Genomic DNA, 21140 nt, shown 5'->3' with positions numbered 1-21140 from the left:
ATAGTTAGCGCATCGTACATACTTCAAAAAGTTTCATGATCCAAAAACTTTGTACTTCTTAACATGGAGTGTATGAGAGTATTCTCCTATTTATGCTTCTTAATATTTGTTTGTCCTTATCATGAACAGGTCTTATTTACTTTTCCTTTCTTTTCGGTAGAAGCAAAGTTGCTTGTGACTCGACAACAATTGAGCACCAACCCACCAAGAACAAGCCTTCGTGTTCAAGAACATGTGCAACAGCTCCTCAACTACCATAATGAAGAGAACTTCTTTGACAACCAAGTATAAATTGTAGAAAATTTGCAGGACTTTCTATTTCCTTTTCTGTGAGCAAATCATTGTCACTGGTAGCTGCAATTTATACGTCACTGATTAATTCTGAGCGAAGCAAAGGCATTGGACCGATCTCGAATTGAAAGCAAATTTTATGAACCCAATCATTCATCTCAAAAGCGAAAATGATATTTTCCAAAGCAGAAACCGACTGATGAACCGACCGAAAACCAATAGGTAAATAGTTAAAGACATGAAAATCTTATTGTTGAGGAAAAGCGGGTGGTCGGAAAGCATTTGTGAGGAAAGTAAATCTTGAGCTGATCCTTTCACCTGAATCACAAGAACTCATAAAATTCAACCTTCTTTTCCTGTGACAGCAGTGTGGGCAGGTGGATGATCCATGCATCGTCCAAGGCTGTTCAACACAAAATATCAAATGTCATGAACCAAACCCCACCTCTCACCATGTAGTTGCCAGCTCTGTTATTATCAGTACCCAGTAAAGCACATGCAGTGAAGTGCTTGTGTTGTTTTCCTAAAGGCTTTGCCTACTGCCTGGGGTTTCCCCAAGAGTGTCATGTGAAATATTAATATGAGACCTGCATGCTATCATCACAAGGAAACATAGTAGATAAGTTTATTTAATGCTTTCACCATAACCTTAACTGACCTGCACCCACCAATCCTGACGTTGGCACTGAAGCAGTGAATTGACCCACATGATTTCCCATGGGGGCTTCAGAATTCCAACTTTTGCACCATCCTTGTTGAATTGCCTGCCCAGCATCTTGGATTACATGTTTTTTCTCAATCAATTTAAACCATCTAGCTAATTCTTTGGAGCATGAGCTTGTCTGTCATATCGATTAGCTGTAGATTAGACCAAATCATCATCAACATGACACCTGGTTTTTTTTTTATGAACCATCTAATTAAAAAAAATATGGATATGAAACTATTGATTTCATTGGACCTACCAAATCAGGTCATGCGTGTCAAAAATGTTGATCTTTTTTCCATATGCTCACTCATGTACATATTAAATGAGAAAAAAAAAAAAAAAAAACCTTGCCGAGTGCCAAGTCATTTAGAATGATACAAACAAAAGCCACACAATCATTAAACATCAAGTATTTGAGTTGCTATGGCTTTCGCAAAAACAAAGAGTTGTAAAAGATATGTTCAGGCTAGGTTTAGGCAGACAGTGGAAATGATCAGGCTTCCGTGGTGTGCCATACTCGGGTTGTGCACCAATTTGAAATCAAATGGATCTGCCGGGTTCATGTAAAATATAATTATATGCACTTTGATAAGTGGTAAAAAGAGGTCAGGTTGGATATGTTTCTTGCTTCGGCGTCCCTAATCAATCAACAACCTACTAAAGCGTTGAGTTCTCAGCTGCTGGACAAAATATTAAGCTGTTTGGCCAGGTGACATCAGTTGCCAATTACCCAAGTTTGACCTGACTCAGCTTCGTTAGTGCAGTCAAAACTTCAGACAAAGTGCTAAAACTTTATCTAATTAAGATCATTGCCTTGGTTTATCTAACAAGATTAAAGAAGGGGTGAAAACAAGTAAGAATCCCTTTGGGTCCATGACTTAAAAACCTGCCTTCCATGGGGTTCAAAGGCTATCTTCAAAAAAACCATGATTGATAATTTGTACTACATAAGACAGGCTAACAACATTGGTTTAGGAGTCCCACCATGAGACACAAATAATGATCATCTACCCTTGTCCTCAAGTTGCAGCTACAGATCAATGCCACATGATTAGCATTTCAGGCTGGGGACTGCCAAATTCACCACAATCATGCAGCCCTAAATGTAGGTGGTGGATCTCAAAGGGTCCTTGATCCATGCATACTTTAATCATTTACATCAGTTGCATACCAATGACAGAAATCAGAAACCAAGTGCCATGATACAACCAACAAAAGGGCTCTTTGTCCTTCAGTGCATTACTCATTCACAAAAAGTAACAAAGTAATGGCAAAAGGTCACTTAAAGCTGGGGCCTACCAAGTGAAAAATCAGTGAAATCAGGTAATTTACGCTTTAAAATCTTGTACAGTTTCATACTGACAAACCAAAAATCATGCAAACACTATCTTTAGGATGGCTACTGTTTTCTTGTGATAATATGCTTGTTGTACATGTGGGTTTCTTTAAGTTAGCATGGGCAGAAAAGGAAGGGAAATCTCATATATTTTTATTGAATTCTTATTCAGGGATGATGTTTAACTCTTTTTCTTCCCCTCAAGACTGTTAATAGTTCCATGGAACTCAATTTTTACTATGCAAGCAATGAATAAACTCCACATTTAAAACTTGACCTCTAAAAAATTTTCCTTTATGAAGTAACCAAATAGTGAAAAAAGGCTCTTAAGATATGAAACCTTTTTTGTGCTGTTAATATACTCTTTTTAGGAAAAAGTAGGAGAAATCCCAACAAAACTAGTAGCTTAGAACCAAGCTTGCCACAGTTTAGAATGCAGATTGTCAGCAGCCAGGGCATAGGTCAGAGATGTCACAAAACACTTCCATGGAATGTAACATTTAATTATTTCTGGAAAAGAATGCAGAACCAAATATGTATTTTAATACTTACATACCTGACAATGTTTCAACAAGAAAGCAATGTGAGCCATATCAACATTATAGTATCTCCTATCTCACTTCGAAACAGCTAGTATAAATGAATAAATCAACCAGCAACTTATCACCTTTCGCTAAGAACTGAATGCACGGTAATGAAACCTGCTCACTGATGATAAGCAGATAAATTCATCTGTACTGCTGCTCACGGAGAAGTTGAAGAGCATGTTCCAGGACAGGCCTAAACTTCCTCACATCAAGCTTCACATTCTGCTCAACCAGGAAAATCCTGGAAAATGTATCCCATCCTTGATGGTGAAGCGACATTGGGTCTTTGAACACTGCATGGTCTCTTGGATACAACTCCGACAGAGTAGTCTCTTCCTCATTGATACTGTATTCCAAATAGTGCAGTTTCATTTGCCTGGAAGGATCTCTGAAGTAATTACCAGCTATCCAATCTAGATTGCCCCAAGGGACTACTTGGATCACCACAGAGTGTGTTGGAAGGAAGACGATATTAGTAAGTCCTGATCCGTGAACACCCATCATCACATCGCATGAGTTCACCACCTGCGAAAATCTAGTAATGTTGGCATCTGCCTCAGTGACCACTGCATTGAAGCCCACCTTCTTAGCCATACGAACTATCTCCTTTACATTCGTGAATTTTCGGGTCGCCTTCCTTGTTACGATCAATATCCTTGGCTTCTTACCAGCTTGTTCACCTGGCCGCACTGGATGATCTCTCTTCAGTGAGTAAGCACTTCTTGTGAACTTGGTGAAGTCGGCCATGGTATAACCAAAAGGATCTTTCGAGGGGTTGATTGTAAAGTCACCTTGGTCGCACCGGAGTCCAAGAGTCACTTGCTTGAAGCAATGCACTCTATCGTCATTGTCATAGTCGATGATTTCGTACCGTGAGAGCTTCTCAAAGTATTTGTGGTACTTGTTGATCCACAACGGTTTGATGTTTGCTATGAGAAATTGGACCTCGCCTTCAAAATGGTACGAAGTCTCGAAGAGAGGAACCAACACATCAGCAAAGTCATGAAAGAAATTTCCAGTCCATCCACCAATCGCAAAGACCAAAGCTGGGATAGTATGATTAACATCGCAGTGTTTATCTTCTCCATGACTCTTCACTAGTTTCATCGTTACCTCCCGAACTTTAGCACCTGAGCCTTTGTCCCACTTACGAGCATAAGGTTTGATGGTCCAAGATTCACCTGTTTCTCTGTTGCTGAATTCAGAGTTTGCAACATATATCATGCGGGTATCCTTGCCGATAATTCTAACATCTCCATCTGCTTCACAGATATCTGATTTTGTGTTTGAAAGATCACATATTGGTTTCCTCCCAGGCTTTGCATTATCATGTCTTTCTTCTTCATTAAAAACTGAAGTTTTTAATCAGGAAAAAAAATGGTGTCAAACAGAGCTCAATTTAGCTCCCCTCTTTTAGAGGAATGCCTAAAGAGTGTGGATGGTTCGATTTAGTCAAATTTGAAAGGTTGACACGCTACCTAATTCATCTGAGCTAGCCATCACTCTTGTCGGATCTTGATCAACAACGGTTGAAGAATTCTTAACCACCATCCTACCGTGACCCGTCTCACACTGACCATCTTTCAGCTCACAAGCCAGGCTTCTTCCCAATTCCGCCTCCTCTGTTTCTGATAGATGAATGAATCAACTAGATTAGATCCTTCAACTAACAAACAAGGCCTTGCCCAGTGCTTGTTTTTTTCTAGCCATGAGGTAAGTAAGATATGTGCTCAACCAAACTGGTTCCTTAGGGAGAGAGGGGAATCTTTCCCTGTGTCATACTTGAGAAACAAATAGTACAAGGAACCCTTCAGCTGGTGAAATATGGGCTTTGCAGTGAAAAGCATGGAGTTCAGCTTTGCAGAAACTAAACTTGATTTCGAAATCATTGGTTTAAAAGGAGAAAAAAAGAAGGAAAAAGACAGAGAAATATGATGAGTTTGCATACCTAGTCCTTGAGAACGGATCGAAGAATCTTCCGTCACAGGATGGACATCAGATGCCATGTCGGAGGTATTCCCGTTCGTCATCGGCGGTAGCTGAGAGTTCACTGCAGAAAAAGCAAGTTGTGAGAACCGGAGTGAGCTGCCGTTTCTCACCTTTATGTGGCTCAGCAGCAGGAAGATACCAACGGAGAAGCGCAACATGCTGGTTTTGGACATGGTAAAGTAGCTCAGCGAGATCAGAAAGATTACGGCCAGCAATCCAAAACAGCAACTTTGCGGCTTTCCACGGCTGGTGTTCCTGGGCTTCATCTTGTGACTTAACCTCTCCGGTTCCGGCCGCCTCCTACTTCAGTGGAACCTCCAAAAGTTTGCAATTCTTGTCTTGCAGAAAGACTGAGAGGCGATTTTGATGATTAGCATGCAAAAGATGGAGCTACTCTATCCTCTCTCTTCTCTCCAAACAGTGATTGAACGGCGACGAGTCGAGTTGGGAAAGAGTCCAAATAAATTGGCCGTGATAAGGACCTCGTAACCTGTCAAGTAAAACAAGCACCAGAAGGCGGCTGCTACTGCTACTGCTTCCACCACCACATGCCAGCTTTCTTTGTGGAGAGGATGGTCTGAAACGAATGCTTTTAGGTGGTGTTTGGTGAGGAAGGTGAGTTGAATGCTCTCACTTCTTCAGGGCTGGGTGGCTTAGTATTAGCGATACAAAGCACTCGACACGCTTTCTATTACTCAATATGCTTCGACTTAGGAATGTGCCGTTTTACTCGTTTGTTTTCACTTCTTAGAAGAGGTGGGTGGAGGAGACCTCTACATCAAACCACAATGTCTCCCTCTTCCTTTATTTCTACATAAATAAGGTATATACGTACGTGTATAATTTTTTGTTCTGTTCGGGTTGGGACGAGGGATAAAGCAATTAAAGCAAAGCGTGATGAGGACCATTCGCTAGGAAATTGCATCGTGCATTGATTGGGGCGGACAGGAATTTAATACTGTGGCTCTCCGAGGCAAGTTGAGATTCTCTATCACAGTGTCGGTGGGAGTACGAGACGAAGGCGTCTCTGCTGGCCGTGTCCTCATCCCTGTATTGTCATAAGGACCGTTGGTACTGGGACGATAAGAAACCGAAGTATCACCAACGCTCGAGTTATTTCTGGATAGCTTTCTTCACCTGTAAAGATAGCAGCAGACCCACCGCTGCATCGGGCTGCATCATCTCCGTGTGTTGTCGTAGGGACTGTTGATATTGGGACGATAAGAAATGGAAGTATCACCAACGCTTTTGAATAAGTGTAGACCCTTTAAGGAGGCGACCGGGCAGAGCCATAGCTTAAAAAGCATTTAAAGATGCGCCAAGAAATCAGACCACGTTTTAAAGAAAAAAAAAAAAGGTTCTATCGCCCTTTATTAAAAGACCATAATCTATGTAACACCAAGACTGAGGCCATAATCTATGAAAAGCAATATTTGTAATAGACGAAGATCACAATCCAAGTGCAACAGAATTAAAGAAAACTGTGCCACCAAAATTTCATTTTGAAGTTGGCAAAACTTTACTTTGTACAAATAGGATATATATACAAAGTGAAGAAAGGTAATAAATATTAACCACATTTAACAAGATGAGTACTTATCCATAATTCTGGCAACATGAACCTTTTGACATTCATAAATATGTAGAGGCAGTTGATGTTCGACTGTCAGTCCCAAGAAGAATTACCATTACTGTGACGTCGTCATGGTACTTTCTTCTCATGCCAGCAGGGATGCTCAGCAAGTCATCTAGACTCAACCCTGCGACCCCGAAAATGTGATGTGTTACATGAACTATACAGGAAACAACTGAAGTTCCAGACGCAATGATTCAAGTAAATGCAAAGATCATTGAGGCAGTTCAAACGAAGTCATGCATTAACAGTAGTTGCAAATCAGTTCTAGCACATGGAAGTTAAATTGCTTCAACCTATGCAGTGAATTATGACCAGGAACTCTCTTCGTCACTTCTCCCTGACCAAGAATGGCTGATCTGTATATTCATTTAGTACTGCATTTTGTTCGACAAAATGTGATTATAGAATAGCAAAGGAAACCAAATGCCAATAAATTCAGTAAATGCAGATAGAGAGGCTCCACGTGTAGGATTAAAAGAAGCAGATGCAATTTTAATGACCCTAGGAGACTGCAAAAAAAAAAACCCACCGAAAAACTGCACAGACCTCAATTTGGGTTCAGTGGATCTAGATATACACTAAGAAGAGACCTCAATCATCCTAATATGATCTCTATAATAGTTATGTCTCAAAGGGTTTGAAATTGGAAGTCTGAATGCTAAGGATTCCAGGCATGTATCTCTTTCTTTGATTCAAATATAACTTCCATATTATCTGTATCATGATTATGTCTAACAATTTCCCTCCCTTAACCCATCACACTGGTTTCTAGCATTTTAAATGTTCAAATAAGTAATAAAATATTTTAAAAAATATTTATGTAAATAACTTGCCCAAAATTACAATAAAGCAAATTCTTCTGTGGAATGTGATGTATCTAGACAAACTAGACTAGCTATTCAAAGAGTGGAATGTTAAATGCATGGGAAACACCAATTATATTACATGGCTATTAATCTTAGAGATATATTCTTTATTCTTATAATTCCATTAAATATTCACAGTAATAATGAAGAGCTCTCATAGAATTGTTGCATTCTAATATCTCAGGTTACACGATGCACCATCATCGAGTTAAAAAGTGACTTGAAAAGCATATCATTTGGTATACTTTGGTCAAGAACCTTCATTTACTTTGTCAAGTACCAAATGGAAGATGGGGATATCATGCAGAGGAATTGCCCTAAAACAGGGGAACCTCACACAGGTTTTCCAATTTCAATAATTTGTAGTTCAATGTTCTTCAAGTTTTCTGAGAGTTCGAGGCTGCAACTCAAGCATTAAACTCAGCACTAACATCCAAGATCAAACAATTGATTCCCAAAGAGATTATCATATATACATCTATTGAGCCTACCAGTAGTTTTCATCTTTGTAAATACTGAAAAGATCCTTCTTAGATAATATTCTGAAGGCATTGCAATACATCTAATGGCTACTAGGTGTTGCATCTTTTACGTAACAAACCTACTGAACTCAAGTCCACTGATATACTCACTGAAATAACCTCTACATATAAACCACACATGGAATAATTTATTTATAATAGAAGTACTCATTTTCAGCCTACTTTAGTGACTTTTGGGGATGTTCTCTGGAAAAGAAAATTCAATCTTGCCACAAAGGAACAGGTTAATTTCTATAATAAAAAAGGGTCGAATATAGTTGGTTTATCTTGTAGAAGTATCATCATAGGTATAATCTCGTGTGTAGCTTGATACACCATAGAGTGAAGAATTTTGTCAGTTACCAAAAAATCGAACTTCAATGAACATGGAAACAATTTCACTGATGCGTGACCATACCTGCCATTTTGGCAGCTTTTGAGAGAAGCTGCTCCACTAGGAACTTGGCTGGGTCACCAGCTGGGGAGCTTAAAATGTAAGAAGATACTAGCTTCACAACTTCGTCGTTGCTCAAGAAGTCAAACAGACCATCACTAGCTAATATCACAAAACGATCACCTTCTGACAGTCTGTGGACACTAACAGATGGTTCTGTGGAGATATACGGTGGACTGCACAGATTTGGAACTTGAAGTATACCCATCAAAGCATCATTCATCTTTCTCTGCATATTTAAAAAAAAAGCTAAATGACAAATTTTTTAAAGTGGATAAAAATTACAGTTGACAAGCATGAAACATATAGTTTCAATTGATGCTACCTCTTTTAGATATCCTACTCCAAATGCACGAGTTAGTCTCAGTTTTCCCTTCACCTTGCCATGTACAATCGTCTTAGGGTCATCAGGGTGCTCAGACAGAAGTCGCATACGTTCCATCTCGTTATCAACTGAGTGACATTCCATAAGCTGAATTGCATCCAAATCCTTGGTATCAATGTTCTTTTGTTCAGATGTTGCCAGTATAGCTCGACTATCACCTAGGCTGAGTGTATATAAATCTGATCCATGAAGAAACACAACCAGAACACAAGATCCAATGGACACTAAATCCGGTCGGTCATCCATTTCTCGTTCAACCATATGCAGGAAATCACTTTCAGCTTGTGCAAGAGCTAGTTGAAGGCAATTAACTATGCCACATCTAAACGAATCAGACAAGGATTCATCCTCTTGGTCATGAACAACTCCTAGATCATTGAAACCATTAGCCAACAGATGTGTTTGTTTATGGAAATTATCATCCTCTATAAAGTGCTGGATGAAATCATTTGCATAAACACTACCTAAATTCTTAACATCATTATCCTTTATTCTTGAGTCCGATAGATTTAGATATAACACAATATTCTCATATAAAGTTCCAGCTAGAAAGTCAGCTGCATCGCGCCCATTGAAGCCATCAAAAATTGCACAAAATAGCCATCCATTTTCCTCCGAACATACAGCTTGTACTCTGTCTTCACCAGCAGCTCCACCTGCCATTTGCACTTCCATGACATTCAGGAAGCCTCCACTTATGGGAGCACTCATCGATTTGAACATACCCACATCTGAATCTAAGAAATCACCATGTGAAGACATGCTTCCAATTGAACTTGTTATGTTGGTCTTTGAAGAAGATGATAAAACATCCAAACTCGATAATGATGTCAAAGAAGCAACCTTATGAAATGTTTTTGGAGAATCCAAATTAGGCAAAATTCCCATCCCAAGTAAACCATTGCCAATATTGGTGTTAGCTAAAGTTGCATTTGCACTTATAGCAGCCCCTGATAAGAAAGCAAATGAACTTCTGCTTGCAGGAAACTCTTTGCTTGAACATTCTTGTTTAACAGAGCATTGATAACCAAAATTAATATTAAGTTGTTGATCCGATTCAGCAAATATTCTGCTTAGCATGATTTACTGTTGAGCCTGAGAAAGTCTCCTTCTAAAGAACACTAGTTCTCTGTATAACACCAAAATCACACAAGTAGTCAAAAGAAAAGTTATAATTCAAACAAGCATATAAAAAGCCATATGCATACTTATGCGAGAAATTTAGTAGGTATCATAATCATGCACATCCAAAATATTACAACATTGTGGTATCATACAAAAACATAAAGTTTTGTACATTTAGTCATTACAAAAAATATACACATATATGATACAAAATTTTGTATCCGTTGCTTTGAGCTCGAATCCTATCCACATAAAGCAAGTACATGCTCATTCTTCTACATACAAATGGGAATACAAACAAAAAACTTTCTCTAAGAGCATGATATGCTAAAGTAATTCAGACAAATTGTTACATATTATCATGCACAAGATTTGAGTACTAAACAATCACGTTAGTGCCATACACTAAACAAACAAGCTAAATGTTCACTTGAAACCCATGCATTTGCACATAAATGCATAGTTAGCAAGTTCAGAAACCCCCCAAAAAAGAAAAAGAAAACCTATTATGAGATTGCAATATAACTAATTCCGGATCGATTTGATATATCCAGAGCAACATGAATGCTAATATATCAAGGCTTAGGACATTTTGTGTACAAGTTGCAGTTAGCCTAGCACGCGAAGGGATGATATGATACTTTCAGTAAGACATGCAATGAATTACTCAACAGTACCCCTCCAAGGAAAGAGGTTGTGTGCATGACTCGAACTTTGGTCACCTGGATCGCAAAGGAGCAATCTCATATGACACCTAGGCTTCACCCTAGTATATGCCCCATCACTCTTATACAACATTCAGAAACCTCAACTTGATATTCATTTCAGCTTCATGGTTCTTCCAAGGTAGACAAGATCTGTCTATTATATCCCACAAAGCTTCATCATGCCAACATCCCAGTAAACGACTATGGCCGCTCTGTTACTTTTTCGCAGATATGGTATCCTTATCAAAGAAACCTATAACTTGATTCCATACTTAGCAATAAGGCCACGGTTTTAGCGAAAGGACGATTCCCTTGACATCAAGCGATGTTGTAAAAATTCAATACCATAATTATGTTCTTTTTTTTTTGCCGATCGAACTGTCTGGAAAAGAGGGAGAAACCATTAAATCGAGAATTTTAACGTGTCATTAAGCTCTGTACAACCAAAAATTGACATGGATTTGCCTAATGCCCTCAAAGATGAACGAGGACAGAAAAGATAATCAAGATCAAGGTACTGCTTCAAGAAGAAGAGTTTGGGAATGACGGCAGAGATGCAGCCGATCAAACCTAAGGAACAACACTGCACAAGCAACAAAACACCGAGGGCAAACTCCACACACACCAATTTCTAAAAGAAGTAGGATATGAAGAAAGGAGCAACAGAAGAAACAACATCGAAACCTACCTTCAGTTCCGAAGATGCCTCTGAACTTAACCCGTAACGAGGGGAGAAGAAAGATAAGGAACGAAACGAAAACACGAACGAGGACGGGTCGGTGCCACGAGCGGCGTCCCCCTTTATACATGGAATTTAGGTGGTTTCGGTCCATAATAATAAATTCGGAACGATATTGTTTTTGTTACAGTAATGAGAAAAATATATCATATAATAAACAATAAAAGGGAAGAGATTATGAGTTGTGCGGGAATAAACCATGACCTCCCTTTTTTTTTTTTGGTCTCGATCTTTTTATGTGATGCGATGCTGCCAGTCCACAAAATGATCGGAATCGATGCCTTCAACCTTTCTTTAATGGTGAAAGATTCACATCACGAGTAAAGGCATTTGTTCTGCTCCTAAAAGAATGTTCGGCAACCGTGTCCTCCGAACTCCAATCTGAATGCGATCTTCATTTAATTTTGCACCCTATGTATGCATTTCACAACGAAAAAGGAAATTAAAGCTTAACAAACATATTGAATTGTGGCATGTGCTTGATTTTGCTTTAGCGATGGAATTTGAATAAGTCAAACCGGAACAATTTTTCTTAGGCAGTTAATATTGTGGTCGAATGGCAGTAGAGAGGCAGCCATGGAGTCGCATGGCTCCCTTTGATTTCCCATCTCGATCAAACATGCTGACTTCTCTGATGTCTGTTGATCCACGCACACCAACCTAGGCCACGAGCATTGTTGTGGGCGGGCGGGCGGCATGGTCATCCGCCATCACAAACCACGCTGGAATCTCTAGGAATCCATTATTTGTGGCTTAGCATCTTCTTTCCGATACCACACATCCAAGTCACAATTTCTGGCAAGGTCTTATTTGGACCGCACCAATTTTGTCCCCATCTGCAAGTGAAAGCATTCGTATTTTGGAGGTATAAACTAAACCAAATAAGAAAAGAAGGATAAACCCAACAAGTACGTAGAGGCATCTTATCTAAATAGATAGGATCGTAACACAGCAACACTGATGTCGCTTCTCCTAAATTGGATAAGGAAATTATCATTGATCAATCATCGAAAATAAAAATAAAAAAAAACTCTGCAAGATTAAAAGTGTGTGAAAGATATGGAGGTGTCAAATCAAATGAGCACACTTGACTCTTAACACGTCATATTTCATAAAGCCCAAACACGAAATAAAATTCTGCAAATGCATATTCACCCAGCACGCACTCAACTTTCTCTGTCATGAAACAGGGATAACCACATACAACGGGCCTGTCCATGTGAAGAAGGATTAACATTGATAACGACATACAATGGACCTGTACTTACCCAAGAAAAAGGTACACATTATGGATTTGGAGCAGCAGATGAAAGTATCTATACACACATGGGAAAACAATCCAAATAATATTTTCTCTAAAACAAAATGCTCAATCACCAGCTTCCATAAGAGAAATGTCCTCAAGGCTCCCTTGAGAATGTAGGGTGAAATCAAACGTATAACTAGCATAATGCTTTTCTGTTGTCTAGCTCAGAATAATTGAAAAAGACCAAGGAATTAGACAATATTGGAAACAAAAGATGTCAGGCTTCAAGTTTACACAAAAAAAGGCTGGTTGTAAGTATTAATTCTGCTAGCTTTGATCGAAACCACAAACCATCCCGAGTCAATCCAAAGTCCAGTCATTTGGTTAAATAACTGGGATGAGAGCTACCCATCCACAACCGACTCAGAATGTTCATCCCAAGCAATTCTCCCTATTTTTCATGCCACTAAAAATCAACCAAAATAATATTTTTCTCAAGGAAACACCCTGCCCAAACAAAGATCATGGAAGTATTTCTCCAACATTGTCTATAAATTTCTGAAACCTTGTCACTCCAGGCCTTCTTCAAAGTGCTTACGACTGAAAGTTCGTAAAGTATAAATCAAGCAACTTAATTGGGGATACAGAGTAGATTCTCCCTGGTACATTGAGTATCATGGACTAATGACTACTCTTTGAGCGTGCTTGAGAAGGAAAATCAAATTCAGTTGAGCCATCTGTTTACAACAAAATCACTTTATACGACGGTATTGTAATTACATATTGCATGAAGGAAGCATAATTCCAATCTATGCAGAAACAAGGAACACAGATTCTATCAAGGGCTGATGCTATAGAAAACTTTGGTAAGACCTTTCTTTGTTCGGATCTGTGTGACCTGAAACCAAAAAGGAGACTAACAAATGCATCCATACTTTTTTTTTATAAAAAAAAATCAAAGAAGACAAACTTTTAATCTAAAAAATGAAAAAAGAGTAAATATATGGGCATTATACAGCAAGCAGAAAAAACTGATTCTGCACAGCAAGAAAGACACCTTTCAAGACCGAGCAAGCAAACTGACAGAAACTTATTCTTGTGCCAGAGTAAGATACAGCTTAAACCTAGCAACCAATGTTATTACCTAAATTCTTCAAAGTTAGATCTGGTTGTTCCACATTATGACTTCACAATGCAAGTCAGAAGGAAGAAGCAGGAAATTCCAGATAATAAGAGAAATAGCTGACATACAACAAAAGCTGTTTTGTCAACTTCTAGTTTTAGTGATTTTAACTCCAACACTTTCTCATCTATCCAACCACTTACTTTTTCTCATTTTTTGATCAATTGGGATGGACAACACATGGAATACAGTAAGTGCCTACCGGACATAACATGAAAGATACAATCTCTCGTTAAACTGACCGTTATAAGATTACTCTTGAGACAATGTCACAAGAAAACCGAATACAAAAAGTCCCAAAAGAACTTATCAGTGAAGATACCTCTCACTCGACTTTCACTACAACAATTGGTCTTGGAGAAGAGGCCTCTACCTTCCCCTCACCAAAGCACCCATCATAACCCAAAGCATCCCCTTTGTGCATGGTGCATCTACCCAAGACAAAAAAACATTCAAAGCACTCAACATATCCCATAGCGTCTCCTTTGCGCGTAATATGTTCGAACAGAACAGAAAAGCATTTGAAGCGCCCAACGTATCCCATAAGGCCTCCTTTACACGTGATGCATCCTCCCAATACAAAGAAGCATTTGAAGTCGTTGATGCATCCCAAAGCGTCTCCTTTGAGCGTGATACATTCACCCAAGAAAAAGAACATCTAAAGTGTCTGATGCATCCCAAAGCATCCATATCGAAAGTGTTGTCTAATTTAGCTAGTAAAGACTTTAGTAGATCATCATAGGATCCTAGGTTCGAATCCCACATTCGCCACTTACCCTTTGCAAAAACAAAAAAATAACACTATATAAAGTGGCCTTCTTATATATGTTTTCATTGGAAGCCGACTAAACCAACACTTACAACCTTTAGATGCCTACAGACCTAATTTGATGTTGAAGGAGTTTTTCGGACAATCAAACGTAGTCTTCTTCTATAGGAAGTGGGATATGGGATATGAACATATTTCAGCACTCGAACTGACGAGGGACAAGGGATATAAGATATAAATGCCTTCAGAAAAATTTCTCCCTCATCGAAGTTATGAAACTCAATGACTTTCTCTCTTTTGGATGTGATGGTACTCGAAAAACAAACCAGGTTGTTCAATTTCACTAAGTCAAATTGACAATCAAATTTGACCTTATCAAGTCTCATTTCATCACTTCTGTTGGGTAGTGTGTATATGCAAAGGCATGTGCTTCTTCCAAACTCTAAAAGTAAGCACAACAAAATAAATTACTATTTCACTATGATGTTTCATTGTCCAAGCCACATATTTCACAAAAGCCATAGGATTCATATTCCATCCACCATCCAATTAGCATACATTTATATAAGATTTCGATCTTAATCTCGTGCCATACTGTACCTATTAGTGGGATGATAAGGGAAGAAGTTCTTTGATAAATTCTGAAACCTGAATACTATTGCAACAAACATTAAAACACCACCACAAAATGCATTGAAGTCTCTCCATGAGCAATGGAGCATCTACTTGGTGTTAATGTCCATCGCCTAACAGGAAAAACTCAATTAGCAGGTTACTTGGTGACACACAGTTATATAGGTATCTATGTTCCTTTGACATGGAAGAAACATTTCAGCAGCTTCGAAATGAAATGGGAAAAGGATTTGTTATGCAAACATGCAATTATCATCAGTACATGTTAATATCCTTTGACATGCGAAGATAAAGACTTAATCAAAAGAAACCAAGTCAATCTTACCGTCAAGTTCCTTATATCGGCAATATCAGCGACATGTGTCCCACCACAAGGACAGCCAGGATGGTCACCCAACTTCACAATCCGTGGAGCACTATCCTGAATAGTTTCATGAAGCACTAAAAGATCACTTACATTCATAGAGGTACAAAATATCAACAAAACCACAATTTATGTCAAATTTGAACAAGAATGACAAATTAGTGGGACACTTTAGGAAGAATTTCACTACTTGATAGTTTTAATCATTAATTATGTAGATAAATTGTAACTAACAAAACCTGAGAATGATTAGTAACCTACACCAAGTTTAAGCATAAGGATTGTCAAAACTTCCTTCAGCACATCTATTATGAAGAAAATACAAGAACTCATTTAAACAGAATTATTGTACCTAACCAAAAATGCATTTCTGCATCTATGAGTTACAGTGTAGACTATAGAGGATGATATGTTACAAAGAAATGAAGAATATGTGTCTGAGATGCAATTGTTATCAGATCTTTTAGCAAAAAATTCATCATAGGGTATAACAAAACACACGCTTGCCACATAGTCTTAATTAGCAGTCATCTTCAAAGTTCACAGTTACATACCATTGGAATGTAACTGGGAAGAACACCCCCGCACCACTCAGCAGCTTCATTATAAGATAAAACGGAAGCTGAAACCTAAAGAAATAATCACAAAAGATCATGTTTTATGACTAAAAGAAGATCCAAAAATAAACACAACTTGCAAACAACTAATTAGTTACATAGTGTGGTACCCACCTTTCCTCCAGTTAAAATCAAAGCATTTGCTTCTTTCTCCAACTCCTTTGATTTAATTTGCAGCAGATCTGGTGGGAAAATGCCTTTATATTCAACAAATGGCCTGTGAAAAACAAGCAATTTGTCATCCAGACTACAAAATTTGCATCCATGTAAATCTGACAATCCAAGTGAAAGTGCAAGTCGAGTTACAAAGGATGTAGCATCCATGTAGCAAAAAGGACAATAAGAAAGAATATGGACAACTATGAAGTGTGTACAGAACAAATAAGATGGTACAACTACATGGAATGCATTCTGACTGAGATATTCTCTAAATCTAGGACACAATTAACACCATGTGCCAGTGTACACGGAGTTCCAATACAAGGACAAAATAAATGTATGCTCCTTTGTGAATCTTGATTGCTGAAGAGTATGATGAACTACAACAGAATATACACTGGAGCACATTTTAAGATACGTTCTTATAAAAACTCAAATATGACACCGTACAAATTAATGCTCTGGAAGAACCAAATAAACACAAATAAGAAAGGGCAAGTGCCATGGATGGATGATGAACTACAACAGAATGAAACAAATATTATGTGGCAGCTAATTCCCAGGAAGTTGCTTTAGGTGCAAAGATTCTATTAATTAGAATCAACAACTGGATATTCTGGCAGTAGTCAGTACATATTTTAACCCCAGCAATATGATTACGCACTCAGACATCTGACACACAGCATGACTAAGTATGCTTTGCAGACCATAACAACACAAAATATGCATATTGCAAGCAAAATGACATAATAATGGTAATGACAATGAAGGGTTTTTTGAAGTTTCAAAATTCTGAATTTATAGCAGAGATATAATCTCAAGTAAAAACACTATTGGAAACTGCATGTCCACCAAAGCAGCCAAAGTACTATGAAATAAAAAAAAATGCAAAAGATGTAAAAGTGCTTAGCTATTAGCATCATAAACATCAGATGAAAAAAACAATCCATTAACAAAGAATATAGTAGCTGCTACTCCAAAAGGTGTATATAAAAGTGCAACATCATACCCATCCGAGAAATGGTAACCTTTTCCAGGTTCTAAATGAGATAAGCCCACTTTCCGGATGCATATATCAAGCAAATGCCCTGCTGAATGAAGTCTGCAGAAAAAGAAACAGAAGGCCTGAAATGAAAATTCCTTGTATTCTTATAAACCGTCATTAGTCATGTGCAAACCTAACTAATGATCTTGACATTCACAAGACATCTGTTTCCATAGTGATGCATAAAAGTACATTGTTTAGCATTATTACAGAGGAAGAATCTCGCACACACAATAAGGGTGCCCAAGTTTCTTTCTATAAGAAAAATTCATAGCAAAGCAACATAGATAAAGCAGCAGAACCTTCTCATTGAGCTTTCTTAACTACATGCAACTCTTCTTCGACTTTACAAACAGTTCCAAACTAGGATTGTAAAAAGTTCATTTGCATGCCACAAATGGCAAAGTTCGATGTTGCAATAATACATGGTTTGTTATTCAATCATATTTGATGCCTCAGGAAAAAATTTGAAGCATGCATAAACTACATTGTTTTTATTATGTAAATATATCAGAAACTCAGATAACTACCTAATAGGCGCTACTCTATAGAATAACAAGCAGCTATAATCAAATCGATTAGTGTGACATCTTTTGCTGATAAAATAGCAGCAGCAAAGATGGGCACCAAATAGTAATGTGGGACATCAATCAATTTTGCAATTGGTTCTACTATAAGTGGTCCAAGCCACTTGAGTGAATGGGCAAATGATGGGTGTGGTAAGGATTGACTAGCGCTCATCCAGGTAGGTCAAACTTAAGCCTTTATAGTACTGGTGAGGCAAGGTTGACTTGGTTATGGTTGGCTTTCAAATGTACCAAACCAAACTGACTTAGATTAGTAAACTTTTGCCAACTTAATACTCCTTGGAGATCCACCCCAGTCAAGGATTTGAAACTAGCCAGAATGGTCCACCCGAGAAATGGTACAGAGACCTGGTGATTTCACACAGTACGGTTTCATACAGGGTATGGTTACCCTTAAGGCCTTAACTATAGTACACTTTAGATACAACTTGTTCAATTTAAAACCCTTGTTCTGTCCTTATTTCTTAAGGATAATGAAGCTGATGTACTTTGTGAGTTTGTATCTTGATGATTGTTTCATTTAATTTTGGTTTTATACTTCCGTCAAGTGTTTGCAAGTGAAGGCATATGGGGATAACATAAGCTGATATATTTTGTATCATAACATTTTTAGCAATTGTTCAGTTGTATCCTTTTCTAAAGCATTTGCAAGTAAAGAGATATGGATGGACAGTTCGTCCTCACTTCAACAGGGAAAATGTTTACTCAGGAGAGGTGTGGCAGTAACTTGGTTATAGTTGGCTTATTGTGACAGTAAGTCATGAAAAAAATCAATACCTTGAATTAAGATCACGTCTTTGGGGGTTGATATACAAGTTAACTTCTTCTCCCTCTTTTGCTATGGATACACAATCATCTTGAGGGTTCTCAAAAGAACCATAATGATAAACCTAGCAAAGAATAGGAAAAAGAAAACATGTAAAACGAACAGTGAGATGACTGAAATCTGCGGCCATGCAACCCCAAGAGATACTCAAAGCAACCATGCTCCTGCGACATGACAAATAGCAATAGGCTATTACATTTCTATTCTCAAACAAAAAGTTTACTCAACTCCTAAGATACCCTGATCTACTATCTGCTAAAACATTTTATCAACTGCTAAATAAGCCATATCCTGAGAATTAATGTTACACTCTTTATGGCTAATCACAGCCTAGAGGCAGATTTATAAGCTCTAAAGCAAAAAATAACATTATCTTAGTCTCTTGGATATATTTTGATTGTGTTGACACATGTTGTATGGTGACTGCTTTGGTACTAAACATTTCTGGTTTAAGGCTGTTCACTATATGTCTCTAGTTTGGGAGTTAAAGGGGTTGAGCCATCCAAGGAGAAGCAGCAGAAGGAGGCTTTTGTATAATAGAATGGTAGTCAGCCATGTGATCATTTTCTGACACTACTATGAAGAATGAGCTAACTAAGATGGAGAGTGACAGCCATCAATGGGAAATTTCTATGGAGACTTCAAAGTGATGAATACCTGAAACCCAGTATGAACAGTCACAGGAAGGGCTATAAGGAAGGACCATAGAAAAACAATATCCCAAAGTGCCAACTACCAGATATGCTACGATTTTAACACCAGGAGTTAACTAGAATGCCTCATATGGTGATAATTGTGATGTTAGGTGAATTTCTAGCTCAATCGGGTGTAACCAGGAAGATAGTACTTCAAATCATCCCCAAGACTGAGTTTTAAATAATTAGAACCAACGAGAAACTAAGACTTCTCGCACCAACATGGGTTCGGCTATGGGACATAAATCAAATTCGAGATGCTCTATGGAAAGTTTGATAGGGTTTCAGGTCCCAGCTGAAAAAAAAATAAAAAATGTTAGAAAAATGGACGCTCGCCTCTTTGATGTCCAATTCTCGAATTGTTTTTGGTCAAACTGCAACTGAAGAATGACACGACAGTACATGACTGTCCCACTTCTCACCACTCAGCACCAAGACAGCAGAGTCAGGTTGCGAAGGGGAGGAAGAGCACATTGAGAGAGAGATGATGAAGAAGGGTTCAAGATCCAGCGGAGAACAGCCGAGAGGCTTGAGAAAGACGATGGGACGAAGCAAAGTGAGGTAGGAACAAATTCCTGCATTGCTGAATCAGATGATGATAGCATTGGGTCATAATACGGCAATTTAACCATTGGATCAATTGCTAACCGATCACAAGAAAGTACATAACGTTGTTTTTCTGTACCAAATTCTTGTTTTCCCTTTTTTTTTTTCTTTTGTATGATCTGAAGAATCAAGAACGAGAATTAGACGATTAGACGGCGAAAGGGGGTTTAACTCACCAAGCCATCCTTCAGTCTCGCGTCCTCCACGACGAACTTGAAGCCGGAGGCGGCGCCTGAGATGAACCCGGTGTCAGCCGGCTGGCCCCCGCCCTGGGGATGGAATATGGTGGAGTCCAAGATCAGCGCTCGGCGGCCTTCCTCGGTCTTTCCGACAAAGATTACGGAACCAAAGTAGTCAGGATTTCTCTTTCATTCGGTGGAGATAAAACGTTCGGGGAGAGAGGGGAATTCAAATCTTTACCTGGAGGTGGGAGAGGAGGGTGGCGGTGGATTGGACGGCCCACATGTTGTCGAAGTATGCGAGCTTCGTGGCCGGAATCGCTCCCGCCGCCATCGTTCGTCGTCGCTTCGGATGCGAGATCGAGCTGCACCAAGTCGTTTCGTCTTGTCCGTCTCACCTACCCACTCTAATAAAAGCAATTCTTCAAACAATAATAAATAAGAAATTGTGCGAGGAAGTATATATATTCGTTTCGTCTTGTCCGTCTCACCTACCCACTCTAATAAAAGCAATTCTTCAAACAATAATAAATAAGAAATTGTGCGAGGAAGTATATATATATATATATATATATATACACACACATACTTATGACTTCTGTGGCATCTCTTATGACCTAACAACATAGGTAGATTGCTAAGTACCTTCAATTAAGTCTCTTATGATCTAGAATTTTAAAAAGGTCATCTTGAGTGAACAACCACCTCACCAAAGATTCAATTCTCAAAACATAATAACATATAAAAAATTAATGACATGAACAAACACTTATAGTTATAAAACTGTGTTAATATGCTATTATAAAATTTATATACCTTGTGATTGGACTATCTAGGAATAGAGTGCATGTAAAATTATCCTTTACATAGTTAATATAATATTAGT

At 38.4% G+C, this 21140-nt stretch overlaps 3 protein-coding genes across 5 annotated transcripts; all 3 read right to left on the bottom strand.

Moving 5' to 3' along the window:
* Window positions 1-387: 387 nt before the first annotated feature.
* Window positions 388-5601, bottom strand: LOC135595954 (alpha-1,3-arabinosyltransferase XAT3-like). 2 transcript variants are annotated; one of them, XM_065087515.1, is made up of 4 exons: window positions 5052-5601; window positions 4872-4973; window positions 4402-4551; window positions 388-4275 (listed from the first exon to the last, which is right to left on the bottom strand). In XM_065087515.1, the coding sequence occupies exons 1-4, from the start codon at window positions 5176-5178 to the stop codon at window positions 3065-3067; spliced, it is 1590 nt and encodes a 529-aa protein (XP_064943587.1). In that variant the 5' UTR covers window positions 5179-5601; the 3' UTR covers window positions 388-3064. The 2 variants fall into 2 exon arrangements, with proteins under 2 accessions (XP_064943587.1, XP_064943589.1); XM_065087517.1 differs by having other exon boundaries at window positions 4402-4704; window positions 5052-5078.
* Window positions 5602-6383: 782 nt separating this feature from the next.
* On the bottom strand, window positions 6384-11445 carry LOC103968739 (probable protein phosphatase 2C 40). Its single transcript, XM_009382044.3, has 4 exons — window positions 11295-11445; window positions 8715-9903; window positions 8354-8618; window positions 6384-6672 (listed from the first exon to the last, which is right to left on the bottom strand). Exons 2-4 carry the CDS (start codon window positions 9852-9854, stop codon window positions 6545-6547), a joined length of 1533 nt encoding a protein of 510 aa, XP_009380319.2. The 5' UTR covers window positions 9855-9903; window positions 11295-11445; the 3' UTR covers window positions 6384-6544.
* A 152-nt stretch (window positions 11446-11597) lies between these two features.
* On the bottom strand, window positions 11598-20690 carry LOC103968738 (uncharacterized). 2 transcript variants are annotated; one of them, XM_065087522.1, is made up of 8 exons: window positions 20496-20690; window positions 20252-20398; window positions 18726-18838; window positions 17326-17418; window positions 16272-16374; window positions 16095-16169; window positions 15502-15597; window positions 11598-12181 (listed from the first exon to the last, which is right to left on the bottom strand). In XM_065087522.1, exons 1-8 carry the CDS (start codon window positions 20586-20588, stop codon window positions 12152-12154), a joined length of 750 nt encoding a protein of 249 aa, XP_064943594.1. In that variant the 5' UTR covers window positions 20589-20690; the 3' UTR covers window positions 11598-12151. The 2 variants fall into 2 exon arrangements, with proteins under 2 accessions (XP_064943594.1, XP_009380318.2); XM_009382043.3 differs by lacking the exon at window positions 11598-12181 and adding an exon at window positions 13193-13489 and having other exon boundaries at window positions 20496-20688.
* Between the last annotated feature and the right edge of the window lie 450 nt (window positions 20691-21140).

Source organism: Musa acuminata, chromosome BXJ1-10 (genome assembly GCF_036884655.1).
Source record: "Musa acuminata AAA Group cultivar baxijiao chromosome BXJ1-10, Cavendish_Baxijiao_AAA, whole genome shotgun sequence".
Lineage (NCBI taxonomy): Eukaryota > Viridiplantae > Streptophyta > Magnoliopsida > Zingiberales > Musaceae > Musa > Musa acuminata.
This window is presented reverse-complemented; position numbering and strand designations above follow the sequence as displayed.